Source organism: Ranitomeya imitator, chromosome 3, assembly GCF_032444005.1.
Source record: "Ranitomeya imitator isolate aRanImi1 chromosome 3, aRanImi1.pri, whole genome shotgun sequence".
Classification (NCBI taxonomy): domain Eukaryota; kingdom Metazoa; phylum Chordata; class Amphibia; order Anura; family Dendrobatidae; genus Ranitomeya; species Ranitomeya imitator.
Genome location: NC_091284.1, coordinates 786,830,218 through 786,852,918, shown reverse-complemented (window position 1 = coordinate 786,852,918; position 22,701 = coordinate 786,830,218). Strand labels below are relative to the sequence as shown.

The following is a 22,701-nucleotide window of genomic DNA, read 5'->3' as shown; positions in this document are numbered from 1 at the left end:
ACTCTGGGCGTGGCCAAGGGTCCCGTGCACTGTGCCGTCGACCTTCATTAATATTTCATGCTCTTTCCCTGATCCTGAATGACAACAGTTGCTTGCCCAGAGTGATCGCTGCCTGAGCTCAATCCACGGCACACTGATGCTGAAGGAGTCTAGCGGCACACAGTGTGGGTGCAGGTGCACTGACACCGTGCATCACTGACACTGCACAGCACTGACACCGCACAGCACTGACATCGCCCAAGACTGACACCGCACAGGACTGAAACCGCACAGGACTGACACCGCGCAGCACTGACACCGCACAGCACTGACATCGCACAGCACTGACACCGCGCAGGACTGACACCGCACAGCACTGACACCGCGCAGGACTGACACCGCGCAGCACTGACACCGCGCAGGACTGACACCATGCATCACTGACACTGCACAGCACTGACACCGCACAGCACTGACATCGCCCAAGACTGACACCGCACAGGACTGAAACCGCACAGGACTGACACCGCGCAGCACTGACATCGCACAGCACTGACACCGCGCAGGACTGACACCGCGCAGGACTGACACCGCACAGCACTGACACCGCGCAGGACTGACACCGCGCAGGACTGACATCGCACAGCACTGACACCGCACAGCACTGACATCGCCCAAGACTGACACCGCACAGGACTGAAACCGCACAGGACTGACACCGCGCAGCACTGACACCGCACAGCACTGACATCGCACAGCACTGACATCGCACAGCACTGACACCGCGCAGGACTGACACCGCACAGCACTGACACCGCGCAGGACTGACACCGCGCAGGACTGACACCGCACAGGACTGACATCGCACAGCACTGACTGCAAATTCACAATGCAATCCATTCATCCACCTAGAAGAGAAAAGTCTCACAGCTATGGTTGCCAGATCATGTCACGTCACAGGGCGGTTATTGGGGTTGTCAGAATCAATCATTTTCACTACTTGCCTTGTTCAGCCATCCTGGCAGAAGAATCGATCATCGGATTACTCACAGGTCAGCGGGTATTTACCGCACGTCTCTTCTTCACTTATTAGCAGTGGTTTTTATTGCTATTTTTCTGATTAAAGTAGAAAATTGTAAAAAAAAAAAAAAAAGGGAAACCCTGCTGTTCTGAATTTCTTTCATTTTGTCTCTTCTTTCCTCCATTATTGTGTGCACCAGAAAGTCTGCCCAGTGTGTCCAGTAGGTGTTGGGGAATTGTCTCATGAGAGATATTTGTGGTGACCCCCATTTTGGAGGTGGGACTGGTTTGGTCACCCCCTCCTCCCTATGATCAGCTATGCTCCACTTAGATGCAAACAATAAACAGCACTGACCAGCACAGTTCCTCACACTGAGCAGTGGCTGCTATAAAGAACTGCAGCTTGGACCCTAGTCGCTTGAATATGGGTGGGCATGCATACTTTCCCGCCTCCTTAGATACTGGAGATGCCGCTGCACTCGATGGGTGTTCCTGATCCTGGAGCTACTGTGCAACGCCCAACAAGAATCATGATCAGACCCCCTACTAATTAGACGGTTGCCTCTTTAACTTTCTATTTAACGTAGAGTAGTGCGCCTCCATATCGGATGTCAGAGGAGTTTGTCTACAAAACCCCTTTAAAATCAGTCACATAGGACATAGAAAACTGTGGTCTCTCTGGGAGCCTGTTGCGGGCATGCTCTGTGATCTATGCAGAGGTCTTACTGCAGAGAGGGGGAGACAGTGAGCTGTAACCAACACCTAATGACTGATGTGATTCTTACTGATCTTCCTACATCTGTATAATAGAGGTGTTACCCTTTAATGTAATCCTGCCTTTTGCATTTCCCAGGGGTACTATTTATACACCAGTTAATAGGCATGCGAGAATAAAAACAGTCATTGAGCAGATAGAATAATTCTTAATCAATTAGACATGCTGTATTGAGTCAGAAGAAAGACGATACACACAGAATGAACAATGTCTTCACTGAGTTTTGCTGCAAGGAGTGGAAGAAGAGTAATTCCTGGACTAAATTAGTATAAACAGGTTATAAACAATGAGATTCCTATTCAGGCATACAATACATGGGCTCAGGGTCTTGAGGACATTACCACAGAGCAGGGGTGGGCAATTCATTTTCCTAAGGGGCCACATTAGGGACTGTGAATATTGTGGGGGGACCTAAGCAATAGGCTGAAATTAATTCAGGCCAATATTAAGATCAACATATTATTACTAGTTTATATTAATATTCATTTAATCACATGAGCAGAATATGATGACTTGCTGCTACTGCTAGTACAGATTACATTCGGGCCTATTGTATTCTTAGTAGCAGCAAATCAACAAAACACTGTAAAATTTACTGTTTTTTTTTATATAGATATCAATCAAACTGCTCCTGTTAATCAGCCTTTGTACCTTGATCAACAGATCTCCTCACACAGTATGATAGTCCCACATCTCCCCACACAGTATGACGGACGGTGTCACGGGTTTACCGCGTCAGAGACGGGAAAGAAAACTGTAGCGTCTGATTTCACGCACTCCTGTACAGACTAGAAGCACTTCACCATCATATTAAACAGTGCAGGTTTCTGTTGTCAGTGCAGGGGTTAAACTGTTCAGCTTAGAGTCTCCAAGCTTTCCTGCTTGGATGATCTCAGCTGTTCAGTATTGGCCACTAGGGTTGAGCGAAACGGATCAAACAAATTGATTGATTTGACTTTCGGCAAAGTCGGGTTTCATGAAACCCGACCTGATCCTAGTGTGGGATCGGCCAAGAGGTCGGCGATCTTCGAGCCAAAGTCACGTTTCGTATGACGCTTTCAGCACCATTTTTCAGCCAATGAAGGAGGACGCAGAGTGTGGGCAGCGTGATGACATAGGTCTCGGTCCCCACCATCTTAGAGAACGGCATGACAGTGATTGGTTTGCTTTCTGCGGCGTCACAGGGGCTATAAAGGGGTGTGCACGCCGACCGCCATCTTACTTCTGCCGATAGTAGCATAGGGAGAGGTTGCTGCAGCTTCATCAGAAGAAGGGATATAGTTAGGAGGGAAGATTAACCCCCAAACTGCTTGTGCTGTAGCAATTTCCACTGTCCAACACCACCTTTTCTTTGCAGGGACAGTGGAGGCTATATTTTTGTGCATCAGCTCTGTAGCTTATTAGGCTGCCTTATAAGGCTCCCTGATAGCTGCATTGCTGTTTGTACGCTGCTGTGCAAACCAACTGCTTTTTTAAAAGCAAAAATCCTGTTGCTCCTTTCTACACAGTTATCTTGTTTATTTGTCCACACTTTTGTGTGCAGCAGTCCTTTTTAATGCTGCCATATTTGTCCTGAGATCATTGTAGGGAGATTGAAATTGTACTACAGTCCTTGTATTTTTTCATATATCTTCCAGCCACTTTCTGCCACCTACATTGCGTTGTTTTATACACAGGGCCTGAGTTTTGGTTCAGTCTCCCCCCCAAAAAGTGAGATTCAAATTCTCACAAAGTGGATATACTTCAGTCCTGTTAGTTTTTCGTATATCAGCCAGCCACTTTCTGCCACTTACATTGCGTTGTTTTATAAACTGGGCCTGAGTTTTGGTTCAGTCTCCCAAAAAAAAAAGTGAGATTCAAATTCTCACAAAGTGGATATACTTCAGTCCTGTTAGGTTTTCATATATAAGCCAGCCACTTTCTGCCACTTATATTGCGTTGTTTTATGCACAGGGCCTGAGTTTTGGTTCAGTCTCTCCCCAAAAAAAGGGAGATTTAAATTATCAACAACTTTATATACACCTTGTACCTTGTTTTACAGTACCATATAATGGTTGTTATTTTGGTTAGATTGTCCAAAAAATGAGGAAGTCTGGTGGAAGAGCCCGTGGGCGGTGGTTGCCAGCTGGTACTGATGGTGGTGGTGGTAGTGGTGCATCTGGTGGTAGTGCCAAAAGCACAATAGCACCAAAGGCTGGAGGTGTTGAGCCAGCGTCATTGTCTGGCTACACAAGGCCTCGAAGGCTCTCTTATCTGGGAGTAGGAAAACACCTTTTAAAGCCGGAGCAGCAGGAAAAAGTTTTGACTTTCCTTGCTGACTCAGCCTTTAGCTCTTTCACCTCCTCTTCAGAAAGTTCCAAATGTAAAAGCAGTGAGTCATCAGTGGATGCTCCCGGTCAGGAACAAGACGTTTCCTTGTGTCCTTCACTAAACCAAAAGTGAAGGATGCGTCAGGCGGCACTACAGGTTACTCCATGGAGCTCTTTACACATACCGTGCCTGGGTTAGAAAGGGAAATTGTTAACTGCCCATTACAAGATGAATCGGACATGGAGTGCACTGATGCACAGCCACAGCTAGATTATTATGCTGTTTCATTGACTCAGATCACTACATTGCCCTCGCAGTGTGCTGAGCCAGAATCTGACCCTGATGAGACTATGGTGCCCCGTCCCGAACGCTATAGCACCTTACACGGTGACACAGAGGAAGGTGCACATGACATTGAATAGGAGGTGATAGATGATCCAGTTGTTGGCCCAGATTTGCAGCCATTGGGGGAAGAGGGTGCCGCTGCCAATAGCTCAGAAGCGGAGGAGGATGATCCGCAGCAGCCATCTACATCGCAACAGCTGTCATCTGGCAGGCCCGTATCAGGCCAAAAACGTGTGTCAAAAACAAAAACAGTTTTAGGACAGCCTAGCCGGTGAAAGTAGCACAGCGTGCAATGCCTGAAAAGGTATTCCATAGTAGGAAGAGTGCAGTGTGGGAATTTTTTAACCAGGATCCGTCAAAAGTTATCTGTAAGAAATGCTCAAAGACCTTTAGCAGAGGGAAGAATCTTCAAAATTTAAATACAACGTGCATGCTTAGACATTTAACCAGCATGCACTTGCAAGCCTGGACTAACTACCAAACGTCCCGTACCGTTGGTGCACCTGCTCAGAATGAAGGTAGTCAGCAAGGCTACATTGCTTCCCTCACTGTAAGCCCACCGGTTAGGACACCACCAGCAGCAAATGTGGAGGTATCGTCGCAAGACCAAAGCTGTCAGGAAATCACAAGGTTCTTGGGAGGAAACACTGTGTATAGGCCAACATCAAGAATACCATCACCAACCCTCTCTCAATCCGCCATGTCCACCCCCACCCCCGCTAGTTCCACCATATGCAGCTCTCCAGTCCAGCTCACCCTACAAGAGACTCTCGTTAGGAAAAGAAAGTACTCATCCTCTCATCCGCGTACACAGGGTTTGAACACCCACATTGCTAGACTAATCTCGTTAGAGATGATGCCCTACCGGTTTGTTGAAAGCGAATCTTTCAAAGACCTGATGGCCTACGCAGTACCATGCTATGACCTACCCAGTTGGCACTTCTTTGCGAGAAAAGCCATCCCAGCCCTCCACTAGCATGTCAAAGACCGCATTGTCCATGCACTGAGGCAATCAGTCAGTGGAAAGGTGCACCTGACAACAGATGCATGGACCAGTAGGCATGGCCAGGGACATTACGTGTCCATCACGGCGCACTGGGTTAATTTGGTGGATGCAGGGTCCACAGGGGACAGCCATAGTGGGACAGTTTTGCCTAGCCCACGGTCTAGGAAACAGTTGGCTGTAGGCGTTCGCCACCCCTCCTCCTCCTCCAGAAGCGAAAGCTCGTCCACAGAGCGCAGTCGCACGACCACTCCATCCGCAGCTGCCAGTGTTGCACACGAGGTGTCCCATTATCGAACAGCTAGTGGTAAGCGTCACCAGGCTATGTTACAAATTAAGTACTTGCAGCAACAAACTCAGTCATGGCTGGGCAGTGTACATCTTGAGGCAGGCAAGGTAGTCAGTAAAAATGGAAGGAATTTTATGGCTGCCATAGCCCTTTTAGAGCTTAAACACATACCTTGCCTGGCTCACACCTTGAACCTGTTGGTGCAGTGCTTCCTCAAAACTTATCCGGAGTTACCAGCCCTGCTCCTGAAGGTGCGAAGACTTTGCTCGCACATCCGCCGATGACCGATGACGATTACTGGTTGGCCTGCCTCCTGGATCCACGATATAAAGGAAAATTACAAAATATCATGCCACATGAGAACCTTGAGCAAATATTGGCTACCAAACAATCAACTCTTGTAGACCGTTTGTTCAGGCATTTCCAGCACACAGCGGCGGTGATGGTCCTCACACGAGCCGTAGGGGGCAACATGGCAGAGGTGTTAGAGGTGCACAAATCCGAAGTGGCGTTGGACAGAGGGGTTTCATGACCAGGTTGTGGAGTGATTTCGCAATGATCGCTGACACGACAGGTACTGCTGCATCGATTCAAAGTGACAGGCGACAGCATTTGTCCAGTATGGTTACGAACTACTTTTCCTCCCTTATCGATGTTCTCCCTCACAGGTCATTCCCCTTTGATTACAGGGCATCTAAAATAGACACCTGGCCTGAATTGGCAGAATATGCATTACGGGAGCTCGCTTGCCCTGCTGCTAGTGTGCTATCAGAAAGACCGAAAAAAGGACACGTCTGGCTACCCAGAATGTTGATGATCTAACCTTCATTAAAATGAACCTGCGGCAGCCCCCAACGCAAGGGCAATGAGGTACTCGGTACCGGGTCCTTCAGTTCCTTCCCCGAGGATGTCACGGTGGCCTGACCCGGACCGTGGCCTTATGACGATGGTACACATTGGGGTGACTATGGTGGTTTTTGTGACAGCAAAAGTCTGGCCGCAAGGGGACACTGTCGCCACAGGAGACGGTTGGGCTGGGGCTTTGGCCTAGTGCACCACAGGGCCTCTCTTTTTGTGCACATTTAAGGCAAACCAGCCCTTCTCACCGAAGTGTCTAGTGTAGGTAACGATGTCTCCCGGGTAAAGATCTCGGTCAGGGTGTCCCTCCAAGAGATGCGACTACATCCCGGCGATTGACGAACACCTCCGCGCACAGTCCGGGCTCTTTAATAAATCTCCAACCTCCACGGAGCCTAAAGGTTACGACTTTGCCCTGCTTATGCAGGGCCGGGTGAGTACTGCGGTCCTTGCGGGCCTTGGCCTTGACCGCCAGGTTTTTCTGCTCATAGGACTGATGCTGGACCTGGTATTTGGCCTCATTTTCTTTCCACTTCCGGGCAAGTTGGGCCTGATACTCTTCCCAGCTGAGGACCTCCACTTTCTCTCCCTCTTGCTTTTTGGCCCCGGGGAACCCCATGAAATCCGACCCGGGGTTCACCCAGTGGTATACAGTCCGCTCAGCGTAGACCTCACCCGGCAGGGTGGTGGGTGCAATCGGGGCTTTTAGGAACTGCTCCATACCCATGGCCTGGTCCCAGGGCTGAAGGCACTGGAGGCGATGAGCACCGCGGGGAGGTGGGACTGCGACAGGGCCCACTAACAGGTCCTCAGTCACCGGGGCAGGGTCAGCGTCCTTACCTGTCACCACAGTGTCCTGGGTGTCGGCTGGTTCTGACGGTGGCGGGCTCCGCGATGGTGTCAACAGCGACTCCAGTAGCGGTACAAGGGGTGGCATCAGCGTCGATGGATCTTCCGCAGGCGCCACCTGATATGAGGACTTGGTCTTCACCTGCAGCTGCAGGAGTTGATCTATCAGCTCCTCCATTCCAAGCTGCAGGGAATCAGCGTGTTATGGACCTGGTGGTTAGGAGCACCCGGAACGACCTGATGGTTAAACTAACACATGACAAGCTCTGGGAAGTGGGAGCTCTGCTGACCGCAACCCCTAATCCTATCACACACACTAGAAATAGCCGTGGAGCGTACCTAACTCTGCCTAGACGCCTCTTCACAGCCTAAGAACTAACTAGCCCTAGAGATAGAAAATAAAGCCTAGCTTGCCTCAGAGAAATTCCCCAAAGGAAAAGGCAGCCCCCCACATATATTGACTGTGAGTTAAGATGAAAGTCACAAACACAGAAATGAAACAGGTTTCAGCAAAGGAGGCCAGACTTACTAAACAGACTGAGGATAGGAAAGGTATCTTTGCGGTCAGCACAAAAAACTACAAAAAGACCACGCAGAGTGTGTAAAAAGAACTCCGCACCGACTCACGGCGCGGAGGTGCAACTCTGCATCCCAGAGCTTCCAGCTAGCAAGGCAAAATCATGATAGCAAGCTGGACAAGAAAACAATGAACAAATAATTAACTAGCAGGGACTTAGCTTCTCCTGGAGTAGACAGGTAACCAGAAAGATCCAAGAGCGAACTGAACCAGTACTAGAACATTGACAGCTGGCATGGAGTAACAATCTGAGTGGAGTTAAATAGAGCAGCCTGCCAAAGAATAAACTAAGTCACCTGTAGAAGGAACCTCAGAAGCAGCAGCTCCACTCACAGCCACCAGAGGGAGTCCATGGACAGTACCATTCATGACCACAGGAGGGAGTTCGATAACAGAATTCACAACACAGCGTCAGCAGTGAAGGCTTGGCCGCGGTACTCCTCCGGGTAGCTGGGGGAGTCTCCTGCTCCGACCCCACGCTCCGGCTCCGGGTGACTTGTCATGGCGTCCTCCACGTGGCTGCTGTCCTCTTTGTCCTTTTCCCGCTCTCTTCTCCTTGGGCGATTTCGTTTTCTTTGTCTCCGCCTGCCATTGAGGATCAGGAGGCGGATCTCCGCTGCTGACGGACACGTCCTCAAGGTACAGAGACATTTAGACTGGGCAGCCATTGCTCTTTCGCGCTTCTCAGTTCGTTCATGCCCACAACTCCACGCCCTTCTTCTTCGTCTGCACCCCTCGTGGTGCTATAATGGCGGCGGTTTTGGCGGGAATTTTGGCGGTCTTTTGCAATACACAGTTCTTAAGCACAATTCTGACACAGTTGTAAGGCACACATGACCCGATTCTTCAGGTTTAAGTACATCCTGTTCCTGATGCCAAAAAGTTGCAGCAGCCCCCAACGTAAGGGCAATGGGGTACTCGGTACCGGGTCCTTCAGTTCCTTTCTCGAGGATGTCACGGTGGCCTGACCTGGACCGTGGCCCTATGAGGGGCTGCCCAATTAAATGTGTAGTTTGTACAGTGTTCGTGACGCCACCTGTGGTATTCGGTCAGGATGACCGACGCTACTTAGGGGTCCGCTGGGGTGATGTTATGGCAGCTAGATGGTATATCTTCCCACAGGTGAAGTGTTTCCCCAGGGCTTCCCAGAAGTGTAGATGGTGATGATGTGAGGCGCAGTTAATAACGAGGACACAAAGGGTGCAGTCTCTTTACCTTTACTGAAGGCTTTTGCATCCGCAGTCCAGAGTACAGGATTACAGGGTAGGCAGGGTCCAGCCGGTCTGACGACACTTCCAGAGTCCCCTTATCCAGGTGGAAGTCAGTAGCCTACCTACTAGCGCTCGGGCGTTGTAGTACCCCCCTGCTGAGCAACTCGGTGGGGTCCTCACAACTTTTGTAGATGTTTCTCTTCTCTCTGTCCCCCAGATGGATAGGACAAACCCGTATGACGGTGGTGGCCTGAGGCTATTTTATAGGGAACCTAGTGTCGCCCCTCCTCCACGTTGCCACCTTGTCTGCTTAGGTTCTTAGGTCGGACAGCCAACTTGGAATTGACTGCCCTGCCGGTCTCTGAAGTAAAGCATAGAGTCTATTACTCCCTCGTCGCTCCGGCCACCGGTCCGCGCTCCAGAAAGAGGCAGCCTCTCACAGGACAGGACTCCTTCTGGTTTTCTATACTCCTTTGCCGTGACTTCGTGTCTCACTCCCTACGAACACACTTCGCTTCGTATCCTTTCCAGGGATGCTGCCGCAATGAAGTGCAGGTGCAGCTCCGTGTCTTTCTATCTTGCTGAGCATTCAATGTCCTTCCCTTTTCCTCTGTCTGCTCGACAGGTATCTCCTGGGCTGAGCCCCGTCAGCTTCTCTCCACTCACTCCATCTCTTTCCTCTCTCTCCCAAGCTTCTCTCAGCTTCTCACTCGTCCTCATGCTCCCAGCTTCTGACTCATCCTCCTCCTCCCAGCCTCTGACTCGTCGTCCTCCTCCCAGCTTCTGACTAACTTCCTATCCAACCCACCAGTTTTACCCTTATGTGAGGAGTGGCCTAATAGATAGAACCCTTAGCTCCCCCTGGTGACCTGGAGTGTGAAGTGTGCTGTGGGAATTCGGTGCCATCAGACGTAACATCACTCCCCCTGGTGGTAGAGCGACATTACTGCAACAACCAGGACTCTGGGGCGCTGCAAACCAATCATGGATTTCAAATTATTTTGCCCCACCTTCCCCTACTGACACGTAGCATGCCTGAAAAATATCTTGCTTTTGGCCTCCTCTTACTGACTTCTCCAATTCCTCCATTTGCAGCTGCTGATTGTCTACCATAGGCCATTTTTATACCTCCCTAAATGGACTGACTCCCCCCACAAGGTCGTGGTCACCACCTGGTGCAAGCACCCGTGTGAGTGCCGTTTGCCTGGACAGGTGTGGTGTGCCCACTCTTGGGCGACGGCACTGGCACAGGGTCCCTCATAGTACAATGAAGTGTCTCTGACGGTGGTGCACAACCAACATCAGACACACCGTCGTAATATGAGGGACCCTGTGCCAGTACCGCCGCCCACAAGAGAGTGTTCCCCCCAGCTCGAACAGTTCTCTACCACTTGCAATACTTACCTCTCCCTGCTCCACCACTGTGTAGTCTGTGCTGTTAAATCCTTCAATGGCACTGCCAATATAAATTTGTTGAAATGATAGATGATAGTTAAAATATACAGGGGCCCTGGCCTCCATTTAAACCAGTTAATACTTTGCACCTACTACCACTGTCTGCTATTCAGCAGAGGAGCCCACCCCTGTACCTAGCTATATCACCTGTTTATTTATGAACAATTTTTTGGCAGACATTTAGCCCACTTTATTATTTGGGCCTACTAACTGTTGTGAATTCTGTTGTCAAGCTCCCTCCTGTGGTCGTGAATGGCACTTCGGCTGGTTCTGTCCATGGGCTTCCTCTGGTGGTTGTGAATGGGGCTGCGGCTTCTGAATTTCCTTCCACAGGTGACGAGGTTAATTCGTTAGCTGGCTGCTCTATTTAACTCCACTTAGATCATTGCTCCATGCCACCTGTCAATGTTCCAGTATTGGTCTAGTTCGCTCCTGGATCGTTCTTGTGACCTGTCTTCCCAGCAGAAGCTAAGTTCCTGCTTGTTTGCTATTTTTCTGTCCAGCTTGCTATTTTGTTTTTTTGCCTTGCTTGCTGGAAGCTCTGGGACGCAGAGGGAGCACCTCCGCACCGTGAGTCTTTTTGCGCCCTCTGCGTGGTCTTTTTGTAGTTTTTGTGCTGACCGCAAAGTTACCTTTCCTATCCTCTGTCTGTTCAGTAAGTCGGGCCTCACTTTGCTAAATCTATTTCATCTGTGTTTGTAATTTTCATCTTTACTCACAGTCATTATATGTGGGGGGATGCCTTTTCCTTTGGGGAATTTCTCTGAGGCAAGGTAGGCTTTATTTTTCTATCTTTAGGGCTAGCTAGTTCCTTAGGCTGTGTCGAGTTGCATAGGGAGCGTTAGGAGCAATCCACGGCTATTTCTAGTGTGTGTGATAGGATTAGGGATTGCGGTTAGCAGAGTTCCCACGTCTCAGAGCTCGTCCTGTATTATTAGTTACTATCAGGTCATTCCGTGTGCTCTTAACCACCAGGTCCATTGTTGTCCTGACCACCAGTTCATAACAGTACAGGTGGCCCAAAGTATTAATGCATCTCAATAGAGGGATAAGAGAAGTTCTGAGACCATTTTTTTTTCTTTGCAGTGTGTTTTGTCTCTCTTTTCCCCTTTACCTCTGGGTGGTTCAGGATACAGGTGTAGATATGGACATTCAAGGTCTGTCCTCTTGTATGGATAATCTCACTGCAAGATTTTGTGGTTCAGAATCCGATGTCAGAGCCTAGGATTCCAATTCCTGATTTGTTTTTTGGGGATAGATCTAAGTTTCTGAATTTCAAAAATAATTGTAAATTGTTTCTTGCTTTGAAACCTCGCTCCTCAGGTGACCCTGTTCAACAAGTAAAAATCATTATTTCTTTGTTACATGGCGACCCTCAAGACTGGGCATTTTCCCTTGCGCCAGGAGATCCGGCATTGCGTGATGTTGATGCGTTTTTTCTGGCGCTTGCATTGCTTTGTGATGAACCAAATTCAGTGGATTAGGCAGAGAAAATCTTGCTGGCTCTGTGTCAGGGTCAGGATGAGGTAGAGATATATTGTCAGAAGTTTAGGAAGTGGTCTGTACTCACTCAGTGGAATGAATGTGCCCTGGCAGCAATTTTCAGAAAGGGTCTCTCTGAAGCCCTTAAGGATGTCATGGTGGGATTTCCCATGCCTGCTGGTCTGAATGAGTCTATGTCTTTGGCCATTCAGATCGATCGACGCTTGCGTGAGCGTAAAGCTGTGCATCATCTGGCGGTATTATCTGAGCATAGACCTGAGCCTATGCAATGTGATAGGACTTTGACCAGAGCTGAACGGCAAGAACACAGACGTCGGAATGGGCTGTGTTTTTACTGTGGTGATTCCACTCATGCTATCTCCGATTGTCCTAAGCGCACTAAGCGTTTCGCTAGGTCTGCCACCATTGGTATGGTACAGTCGAAACTTCTTTTGTCGGTTACTCTGATTTGCTCTTTGTCATCCTATTCTGTTATGGCATTTGTGGATTCAGGCGCTGCCCTGAATTTGATGGACTTGGAGTTTGCTAGGCGCTGTGGTTTTTTCTTGGAGCCCTTGCAGTATCCTATTCCATTGAGAGGAATTGATGCTACGCCTTTGGCCAAGAATAAGCCTCAGTACTGGACCCAATTGACCATGTGCATGGCTCCTGCACATCAGGAGGATATTCGCTTTTTGGTGTTGCATAATCTGCATGATGTGGTCGTTTTGGGGTTGCCATGGCTACAGGTCCATAATCCAGTATTGGATTGGAAATCTATGTATGTGTCCAGCTGGGGTTGACAGGGGGTACATGGTGATGTTCCATTTTTGTCTATTTCGTCATCCACCCCTTCTGAAGTCCCGGAGTTTTTGTCGGATTACCGGGATGTATTTGATGAGCCCAAATCCAGTGCCCTACCTCCTCATAGGAATTGTGATTGTGCTATCAATTTGATTCCTGGTAGTAAGTTTCCTAAGGGCCGACTGTTCAATTGATCTGTGCCAGAACACGCCGCTATGCGGAGTTATATAAAGGAATCCTTGGAGAAGGGTCATATTCGCCCGTCATCGTCACCATTGGGAGCAGGGTTCTTTTTTGTGGCCAAGAAGGATGGTTCTTTGAGACCTTGTATTGATTACCGCCTTCCTAATAAGATCACAGTTAAATTTCAGTACCCTTTGCCGCTGCTGTCTGATTTATTTGCTCGGATTAAGGGGGCTAGTTGGTTCACCAAGATAGATCTTCGTGGTGCGTATAATCTTGTGCGTATTAAACAGGGCGATGAATGGAAAACAGCGTTTAATATGCCTGAGGGCCATTTTGAGTACCTGGTTATGCCATTCGGGCTTTCCAATGCTCCATCAGTATTTCAGTCCTTTATGCATGACATCTTCCGAGAGTACCTGGATAAATTCCTGATTGTATATTTGGATGCTATTTTGGTCTTCTCGGATGATTGGGAGTCTCACGTGAAGCAGGTAAGAATGGTGTTCCAGGTCCTTCGTGCGAATTCTTTGTTTGTGAAGGGGTCAAAGTGTCTCTTTGGAGTTCAGAAGGTTTCATTTTTGGGTTTCATTTTTTCCCCTTCTACTATCGAGATGGACCCTGTTAAAGTCCAGGCCATTTATGATTGGACTCAGCCGACATCTGTGAAGAGTCTGCAAAAGTTCCTGGGCTTTGCTAATTTTTATCGTCGCTTCATCAGTAATTTTTCTAGTGTTGCTAAACCGTTGACTGATTTGACCAAGAAGGGTGCGGATGTGGTCAATTGGTCTTCTGCGGCTGTGGAAGCTTTTCAGGAGTTGAAGTGTCGTTTTTCTTCTGCCCCTGTGTTGTGCCAGCCAGATGTTTCGCTCCCGTTTCAGGTCGAGGTTGATGCTTCTGAGATTGGAGCAGGGGCTGTTTTGTCGCAAAGAAGTTCTGATGGCTCAGTGATGAAACCATGTGCCTTCTTTTCTAGAAAGGTTTCGCCTGCTGAGCGCAATTATGATGTTGGCAATCGAGAGTTGTTAGCCATGAAGTGGGCATTCGAGGAGTGGCGTCATTGGCTTGAAGGAGCCAAGCATCGCGTGGTGGTCTTGACAGATCACAAGAATTTGACTTATCTCGAGTCTGCCAAACGGTTGAATCCTAGACAGGCTCATTGGTCGATATTTTTCTCCCGTTTTGATTTTGTGGTTTCGTACCTTCCGGGCTCTAAGAATGTGAAGGCTGATGCCCTGTCAAGGAGTTTTGTGCCCGACTCTCCGGGTGTTCCTGAGCCGGCGGGTATTCTCAAAGAGGGGGTAATTTTGTCTGCCATCTCCCCTGATTTGCGGCGGGTGCTGCAAAAATTTCAGGCTGATAGACCTGACCGTTGCCCAGCGGAGAAACTGTTTGTCACTGATAAATGGACTAGTAGAGTTATCTCTGAGGTTCATTGTTTGGTGTTGGCTGGTCATCCTGGAATATTTGGTACCAGAGATTTGGTGGCTAGATCCTTTTGGTGGCCTTCTTTGTCACAGGATGTACGTTCTTTTGTGCAGTCCTGTGGGACTTGTGCTCGGGCTAAGCCCTGCTGTTCTCGTGCCAGTGGGTTGCTTTTGCCCTTGCCGGTCCCGAAGAGGCCCTGGACGCATATTTCTATGGATTTTATTTCGGATCTCCCTGTCTCTCAAAAGATGTCGGTCATTTGGGTGGTTTGTGATCGCTTCTCTAAGATGGTCCATTTGGTACCCTTATCTAAACTGCCTTCCTCCTCTGATTTGGTGCCATTGTTTTTCGAGCATGTGGTTCGTTTACATGGCATTCCGGAGAACATCGTTTCGGACAGAGGTTCCCAGTTTGTTTCGAGGTTTTGGCGATCCTTTTGTGCCAGGATGGGCATTGATTTGTCTTTTTCCTCGGCTTTCCATCCTCAGACCAATGGCCAAACCGAACGAACTAATCAGACTTTGGAAACATATCTGAGATGCTTTGTTTCTGCTGATCAGGATGATTGGGTGTCCTTTTTGTCTTTGGCTGAGTTTGCCCTTAATAATCGGGCCAGCTCGGCTACTTTGGTTTCGCCGTTTTTCTGCAATTCTGGTTTCCATCCTCGTTTCTCTTCAGGGCAGGTTGAGTCTTCAGACTGTCCTGGTGTAGATACTGTGGTGGATAGGTTGCAGCAGATTTGGACTCATGTGGTGGACAATTTGACATTGTCCCAGGAGAAGGCTCAACGTTTCGCTAACCGCCGGCGCTGTGTGGGTCCCCGACTTCGTGTTGGGGATTTGGTTTGGTTGTCGTCTCGTTATGTTCCTATGAAGGTTTCCTCTCCTAAGTTTAAGCCTCGTTTCATTGGTCCGTATAAGATTTCTGAGGTTCTCAATCCTGTGTCATTTCGTTTGACCCTTCCAGCTTCTTTTGCCATCCATAATGTATTCCATAGGTCGTTGTTGCGGAGATACGTGGCGCCTGTGGTTCCATCCGTTGACCCTCCTGCCCCGGTGTTGGTTGAGGGGGAGTTGGAGTATGTGGTGGAGAAGATTTTGGATTCTCGTATTTCGAGACGGAAACTCCAGTACCTGGTCAAGTGGAAGGGTTATGGTCAGGAAGATAATTCCTGGGTCTTTGCCTCTGATGTTCATGCTGCCGATCTGGTTCGTGCCTTTCATTTGGCTCGTTCTGGTCGGCCTGGGGGCTCTGGTGAGGGTTCGGTGACCCCTCCTCAAGGGGGGGGTACTGTTGTGAATTCTGTTGTGAAGCTCCCTCCTGTGGTCGTGAATGGCACTTCGGCTGGTTCTGTCCATGGGCTTCCTCTGGTGGTTGTGAATGGGGCTGCGGCTTCTGAGTTTCCTTCCACAGGTGACAAGGTTAATTCGTTAGCTGGCTGCTCTATTTAACTCCACTTAGATCATTGCTCCATGCCACCTGTCAATGTTCCAGTATTGGTCTAGTTCGCTCCTGGATCGTTCTTGTGACCTGTCTTCCCAGCAGAAGCTAAGTTCCTGCTTGTTTGCTGTCCAGCTTGCTATTTTGTTTTTTGCCTTGCTTGCTGGAAGCTCTGGGACGCAGAGGGAGCGCCTCCGCACCGTGAGTCGGTGCGGAGGGTCTTTTTGCGCCCTCTGCGTGGTCTTTTTGTAGTTTTTGTGCTGACCACAAAGTTACCTTTCCTATCCTCTGTCTGTTCAGTAAGTCGGGCCTCACTTTGCTAAATCTATTTCATCTCTGTGTTTGTAATTTTCATCTTTACTCACAGTCATTATATGTGGGGGGATGCCTTTTCCTTTGGGGAATTTCTCTGAGGCAAGGTAGGCTTTATTTTTCTATCTTTAGGGCTAGCTAGTTCCTTAGGCTGTGTCGAATTGCATAGGGAGCATTAGGAGCAATCCACGGCTATTTCTAGTGTGTGTGATAGGATTAGGGATTGCGGTCAGCAGAGTTCCCACGTCTCAGAGCTCGTCCTGTATTATTAGTAACTATCAGGTCATTCCATGTGCTCTTAACCAACAGGTCCATTGTTGTCCTGACCACCAGTTCATAACAACTAACTGTGTCAGCCACTCATTACAGTGTTCCTCCACTGAACAAAGGAATGCAGCCTGTTTAGTCCTGTTTCCAATTTTGAACTGCTTTTACCCTACTTTAGTATTTTGGCCTACTAACTGTGTCAGCCACTCATTACAGTGTTCCTCCACTGAACAAAGCAATGCCGCCTGTTTAGTCCTGTTACCAATTTTGAACTGCATTTAGCCTACTTTAGTATTTGGGCCTACTAACTGTGCCAGCCACTCCTTACAGTGTTCCTCCAATGAACAAATCAATGCCGCCTGTTTAGTCCTGTTACCAATTTTGAACTGCATTTAGCCAACTTTAGTATTTGGGCCTACTAACTGTGTCAGCCACTCATTACAGTGTTCCTCCACTGAACAAAGCAATGCCGCCTGCTTAGTCCTGTTACCAATTTTGAACTGCATTTAGCCTACTTTAGTATTTGGGCCTACTAACTGTGTCAGCCACTCCTTACAATATTCCTCCAATGAACAAATCAATGCCGCCTGTTTAGTCCTGTTACCAATTTTGAACTGCATTTAGCCTACTTTATTATTTGGGCCTATACCTGTGTTTCCTCCTCATCCTGCCCATTGCCCAGCCACTGCTAGATGAGTCTGCTGGTACATTGACCCAGACCACTACAATCCCCTTGCACTCTACACAGCCAGAATCTGACCCTGCTGAAAGTCAGGTTCCCCTTCCCGCATACTATACCACCTTACACAGGGACAAAGAGGAAGGTGCCGATGAAAGTGCAGGTTCCTTCATCAGGTGGAAGGGGGGGCATACTCATTGGCGACGTCACTGGCATAGGGCCCCTCATAGTACGCAAAAGTGTCTCTGCCAGTGGGAGGTGCCACCCGCCGTCAAACACACCACCGTACTTTGAGGGGCCCTGTGCCAGTGCCAGTGCCAATGACTGGGCCCCCCCTGCTTGCTCAGGATCACAGCACTTGCAAAGTTGAAATACTTACCTCTCCCTGCTCCACCGCTGTGACGTATTCCGCGTTTCGTGGGCCCATGAAAATCTTGAGCCAGCCCTACCCCCCCACAACTTTAGCCAAATGACCCCCAGCTTTCAATGCCTAACTATTATTATAAAGTAAATTAAGATTTACAAGCTTAAGTAATAAGAATTGATGTTTTTGGCATTAAAATGGGCACTGTAGGTGTTTTCCTGTCCTCCACTCACTGCTGACTGTGATTCCCCATTGACTTGCATTGGGTTTCGTGTTTCAGTCGGTCCCCGACTTTTTGCAATAATCGGCCTATTTCACCTGACCCGACTTTTGACAAAGTCAGGTTTCGCAAAACACGACTCGATCCTAAAAAAGTAAAAGTCGCTCAACTCTATTGGCCACTCCTCTCTCCTATACATACTTGCCTCTGGCAATCTGGATTTCTAGTGTTAGTTTAGTACTACCTGGTGTGGAGTGGAGGTGTCTGTTGTCGATAGAGGTGTTTGGGTTTTTGGGCTGTTACTGTTGCTTGGAGTTTCAGCTGCGTGCACTTCCCTATCACCTAATATTTGGTCTTTCTTCTCCCCCCCCCACCCCGGTGTTCCTCTCTGTTGTCCGTGAGTGCATATTTGTATGTTTGGTATTTTCTTTTATCCCTGTATATCCTCCCTTGTTTGTCTGGTTTGTGTATATATGTACACTATTACTCCCCACTTCCGTGGGTGGGAGAGGTGTTTGGATACAGACCGAATAGCTGCAGCGGGAACCTGGATACCAGGAGCGCGCCCGATAATCAGGTGTCCAACGCCACAGCTGCATGTGTCGCGGCTGTGTGACAGTCACAACACATAGACTCTCCGTGCATGTGTTGTGATTGCCACACAGCCGTGACACATGCAGCTACGGGGTCGGACACTTGATTATCGGGAGCGCTCCAGGTATCCGGATCCCGCTGCAACTATTCAGTAAGCTTTATTAGTGAGCCGAATAAGGAGGGATCCAAAGATATTCACTCATGTCTAGTCCTCACCACCAGAAGTAATCTGGGGAGCAGGGATGGCTAGGGCACCCCCAGCGGTAGGGACAAGGCAGGAGCCCCCTGTCCCCTGGTATGCGACAAACAGTGTTATGACAGATGGCCCCACATCTCCCCACACAGTATGAGGCTTCCACCCCTCCATCCCACACACCATATGATGGTCCCACTGCCCCCACAGGGTATAATGCCCTCACAGTCCCCATACACAGTATGTTGGCCCTACCCCCCACACAGTATGATAGCCCCACTGCTCCCCAATGCCTTATTATATCCCAACAACCATCCCATACACACAGTATGATGCCCTCACAATCCCCCATATAGTATGATGTCCCCACAACCCCAAATACATTATAATGCCCCCAAAGTCTTTAATGCAATATGAAGGCCCCACAGCGCCCTAAACAGTATGATGTACACCAGTGACTGGTTTAATTATGCTGACACTTGGGGTACTTGATAATGATGCTGAAAGTTGGGGTACAAGATAATGATGCAGACTCTGCAGGATAATGGTACTGACACTCAGGGTACAGAATAATGACCTTGACACTTGAGGTACAAAATTATGACGCTGAAACTTGGGGTACAGGATAATGACGTTAGTGTAATCCATTCTAATCATATCAGTGATACGTACCACTGTATTAACTATGCCTGGTAGGGATAAAGAGAACCTGCAGGTTAATGACGTTATGGCCACTGTCCTGAAAGTGCAGCAGCAGCCATGTGTGTTTACTGGAACCATGTGGGCACATCTGTATGACTAAAACTGGCGCTTCTAGGAGAAATAACATTTACTTCCTCCCAGTTGCCGCAGTTTCAGTGTGGTGGCCGGGCACTTTAATAACGCCATTGACCTGCAGATTAACCCTATATCTGTAGGTTGATAGCATTATCGGACATGACAGGTTCCCTTTTTGTGGTGGGTAACATCAGGATACAGCCCAGCCCTATGATAACCTTCACCCTTAATGTATAACTTTGGTCAGATTCAGTCACATGCCCCTTTGCAGTAATCGCACACCTGAGCCCCTCACCCCCACCCTCCCGGATAATATATTGCCATAGAAGAAGAAGAATCTCTCCCAAACATATACCACCTGTAGTAATCATTTCCTCCCCCATCTCCAAATGCCGAACCCAATTTTATAACTGCAACTCCACAAGGTTTACAGTATACGACCAACATAAATGCCCCCTTGATGTACCCAATGGATCCGGAGCACTGCTACCAGTGTGGCAGATCCTTATTCCCACTGACACCTGTGGCCCCATCCCAATCTATAATGGTGGAGTGTCAACGGACCCGGTGGTTGGAAGGACCTGAACTGTTGCTAGGTGACCGTGACAGGGGACAAACTGCCCTCGTCCCAGCCCTCCATTGATGTAATTACATATGTCCCCTACCAGTGAATGACTCCTCTCATACTCGCCTCATCCCCATTATGCTGCCCCGGTCGTTACTCTGTGTATACAGAGTCCGCACAGCAGCCACAATCTAGTGATGTAATTGCACCTGCTCTGCCGAGTCTCGGTCGCACAGAATGAATGGTGGAAGAGGGAGCCAACGGTTCCCTCCTCCACTCTTATGTTCACCATCAGTATACTGAGGATGCAGATAACTGTAAAATTGAGATGCTGGCCGTGGAAAGTGGCCACTTGATGTGGCCGGCGGGCCACCGTTTCCAGCCCTTTCGTTGTCTTGTTCCGTGGTCGGCAGTTTGCCGAGATGTTACAACAATGAAATTGCATTGTGTATGGTGTCCAATGTCTTAGGAATAAGTCACATTCCCCCAAAAAATTTGCATAAAATTGGATATAACAATAGGTAGAATGGGTGGAAGGCTCATGATGCAATTTTCTTACATGTTTCAGAGACGTCTGAGATCTTTCAGTTCTTGAGTGGGAGTTTAGATTATTAAAGAGAAGGTTAGGCCCAAGATTGGCTCGATCTGTGGATAGGTTTCACCTGGTGAGAAGACTTCTCAAAACCTTTGATTTGGATTAGCAGTCATGAAGCAGCACAGACTGACGGCAGCGAGGGGAACAGTTGATGCTACAGCGGCTGTTGATGTTGGGTGGCAGTTGGAGACATGAGGCTTCAGACTCAGCATGAGAGCACTGACGAGGCAGAGTCTGGATAAGGGCACAGCAGAGGAATCTAGCAAGGTAGCAGCAGAGCCCAGCAATGTAGCAGAGCTATTTTTTAAGGAGGCTCACAAGTAAAGCTGTAGCAATGCTCAGTGGCACTACAGAAAAGAGAAAAAATAGGGCCCACACATCTATAGTATTAAATTAATGTATACTATGTGGTCAATATACATACACGACGCAGCAGCACACTGCGACTTATGAATACATGAACTCCAAGAATTATCAGTAAATGGCATAACGAGAAAAAAAAAATCAAAACTCCAGAATTACATTTTGTTTTTGTCGCTGCAACTTTGCAATAACAGGCGATCAAAACATCCAGAAAAATGGAGACGCTATGGGTCTCGAAAATTGTGCAATTTTTTTCTTTTTACAAATTTGGTATTTTTTTTACCACTTAAATAAAAAAGAACCTAGACATGTTTGGTGTCTATAAACTCGTAGTGACCCGGAGAAGCATAATGGCGGGTCAGTTTTAGCGTGAACATGGTAAAAAATAAATTAAAAAAACAGTTGTGGAATTGCACTTTTTTTTGCTATTTCACCGCACTTGGAATTGTTTCCATGTTTTCTAGTATACTATATGGTACAATCAATGGTGTAGTTCAAAAGTACAACTCGTCCCACAAAAATCAAGCCCTCACATGGCCATAGTGACGGAAAAATAAAAAAAGTTATGACTGTGGGAAGAAGGGGAGCAAAAAAAAAATGGAAAATCCCAAGGTGGTGAAGGGGCTAATATGGATGGTCCCTAACCACTTTTTGTCCTACCTCTCCATGTGCCAAGTTCATGTATCCGTTAATGGCAGTGTGCTGAAGCCTCCTGCATGTGAATGCTCAGTGGCACGATAGAGCTGGGTATGTTAGGAGGCATATTTGTGGTAATAGAGCAGATATCAGCAATGAAGTAGAGCAGGTTTTGTCAGTGAACTCATAGGTTTCGATGTGGTAGAGCCCAGCAGCATGGCAGATCTAGATATGTCAGGAGTCACACTGTGGTGGGCCCTGACTTTTCCTTCAGGAGAGTTCATAGTGATAACATTGCCGCTGCTATTGGGCTCTTCACTGGTGGAGAAAGGTGGGCCTTCAGAATCAAATCCTCTGGTGGGCCCAATGTTCTTCAGTCTGACACTGCCCACTAAGGACAACATCTGCAAGGAGTTTGCATGTTCTCCCCATATTTGTGTGGGTTTCCTCCCACATTCTCAAGACATAATGATAGATAATCTATATTGAGGACAGTGCCGATAATTAGGGTTGAGCGACCTTGACTTTTTTAGAGTCGAGTCGGGTTTCGCGAAACCCGACTATCTCAAAAGTCGAGTCGAGTGGAATCGGCCGATTATCGCGAAAAGTCGGGGATCGACCGAAACACGAAACCCAATGCAAGTCAATGGGGGAGCATAGTCGGCAGTGTGTGGAGGCCAGGAAAACACCTACAGTGCCCATTTTAATGGCAAAAAACATACATTCTTGTTACTGAAGCTTGTCAATCTAAATTTACCTTATAATAATAGTAAGGCATTGGAAATTGGGGGTCATTTGGCTAAAGTTGTGGGGGGTAGGGCTGGTTCAAGTACTTAGTGGGCCCAGGAAATCTGGACCACGTCACGGCAGTGGAGCAGGGAGAGGTAAGTATTTCAACTTTGCAAGTGCTGTGATCCTGAGCAAGCAGGGGGGGGCCACTCGTTGGCATTGGCACTGGCACAGGGCCCCTCAAAGTACGGCGGTGTGTTTGCATGGCGGGGGCGCCTCCCACCGGCAGCGACACTTTTGCGTACTATGAGGGGCCCTGTGCCAGTGACGTCGCCAACGAGTATTCCTCCCCCCACCTGATGAAGGAACCTGCACCTTCATCTGCACCTTCCTCTTTGT

The 22,701-nt window shown here is 48.4% G+C and overlaps 1 protein-coding gene across 1 annotated transcript in view; it reads right to left on the bottom strand.

The window, feature by feature from the left end:
* Positions 1-8,403: 8,403 nt before the first annotated feature.
* The window catches only part of LOC138671769 (zona pellucida sperm-binding protein 4-like), a 119,717-nt gene continuing 105,419 nt past the window's right edge, over positions 8,404-22,701 (bottom strand). Inside the window, exon 12 of the mRNA XM_069759916.1 lies at positions 8,404-8,621. Within this exon, the coding sequence (XP_069616017.1) occupies positions 8,404-8,621 (218 nt within the window). The remainder of the gene's footprint in view (positions 8,622-22,701) is intronic.